This window comes from Limulus polyphemus, unplaced genomic scaffold (assembly GCF_000517525.1).
Source record: "Limulus polyphemus unplaced genomic scaffold, Limulus_polyphemus-2.1.2 Scaffold12858, whole genome shotgun sequence".
Taxonomy (NCBI): Eukaryota; Metazoa; Arthropoda; class Merostomata; order Xiphosura; family Limulidae; genus Limulus; species Limulus polyphemus.
The window spans coordinates 5,690-6,852 of NW_013678468.1; the positions used below are offsets into that span (position 1 = coordinate 5,690).

The following is a 1,163-nucleotide window of genomic DNA, read 5'->3' on the forward strand; positions in this document are numbered from 1 at the left end:
ACTTTTCTGTTTCTAATGGTAAATCTAGTCTGCATTTCTTTCAGTTCTTAATAACTAGTTACATGCACTTTACTAAGTGTACAATATATATTGTTAAATTGTATCATTGAACTAATATTTACTCTCTGTGTGTGTGTGGAAGGGCTTTATCATTATTTCTGTGTTTTACATTTTAATTTGATGGAGGATTTATAAGTTTGAAAGACTGAGTTTAAATTTTTGTTTAATAGCCAATCAGCTGTTAGTACTATTAAATGAACCATTGAGAGTTGCAGAAGACAGAATGGTTGCTTCTAGTATAGAAGGTAAGTGATATTTAACTTTAAGACATTTTTGTGTAATAATGTGTTTTTGATTCTTTATATCTACATTTATGTAATTTGTCTGATTTGGCTAGTTGTTACATGTCTGGTTGTAGCCTTGATTAAGAATTATAGAAAATAATAATCAACCTCTTGAAATGAAATTTATGGTATTCTCTTTTAATTAGTGTGAAATAATTAAAACAAATGTTTTTTCTAGGTGTTATAGTTAAATATTTTTGTTCCAAATTAATTTTTTTATTATTATTTTTTTTTATTACCTGATGGGAACTTGTTTGTTATTTATCTCAAGTCTCGCAAGCTGTTTTTTTCATGTCTGATGTATTTTTCATTTTCCAAAACAAAATAGGCTTAGATTGTTAGTTTCTGTATATGTTTGGGTAATTACTTCTGATACTTGACATAGTATGCCCATCAACTTGATCAAGAAATGTCTTGTAATTGTATTACTAAGATCTTTGTTGTACATTTAAGTTTTTATTTTCAATAGAAATGTAGGAGCAGAATGGCTCATAAGTTCAGTTTAGTTGTAGTTAAATTTTGTTGTGCATAAAAAAAAAAAATAATAGAAAAAAATAAAGTTTTTATACGTTTCATTCAGCTGGTAGAAATCAAGGTTTAATTAAATTAAGTTTGGTTTATAATTGTAGTGGAAACTATAGCAATAGTCTAAATGTATGTTGGAAAATATCGTAGCAGGTAAGTTGTCTGTATCATTAGAAGACGAAACTTTTCTAATTATCCTAGATATTATATTACCCTGTTTTTGTTTGGCATCAAATTAATTGTGAAATAACTTGCTCATGAAATATTTTAATGATATACAAAAAGAGTATAAAA

The 1,163-nt window shown here is 26.4% G+C and overlaps 1 protein-coding gene across 1 annotated transcript in view; it reads left to right on the plus strand.

Annotated features, from left to right (window-relative positions):
* Positions 1-210: 210 nt before the first annotated feature.
* LOC106477109 overlaps positions 211-1,163 on the plus strand; it is a 3,904-nt gene continuing 2,951 nt past the window's right edge. Inside the window, exon 1 of the mRNA XM_022380793.1 lies at positions 211-305. Coding sequence (XP_022236501.1) covers positions 284-305 — 22 coding nt within the window. The 5' untranslated portion in view covers positions 211-283. The remainder of the gene's footprint in view (positions 306-1,163) is intronic.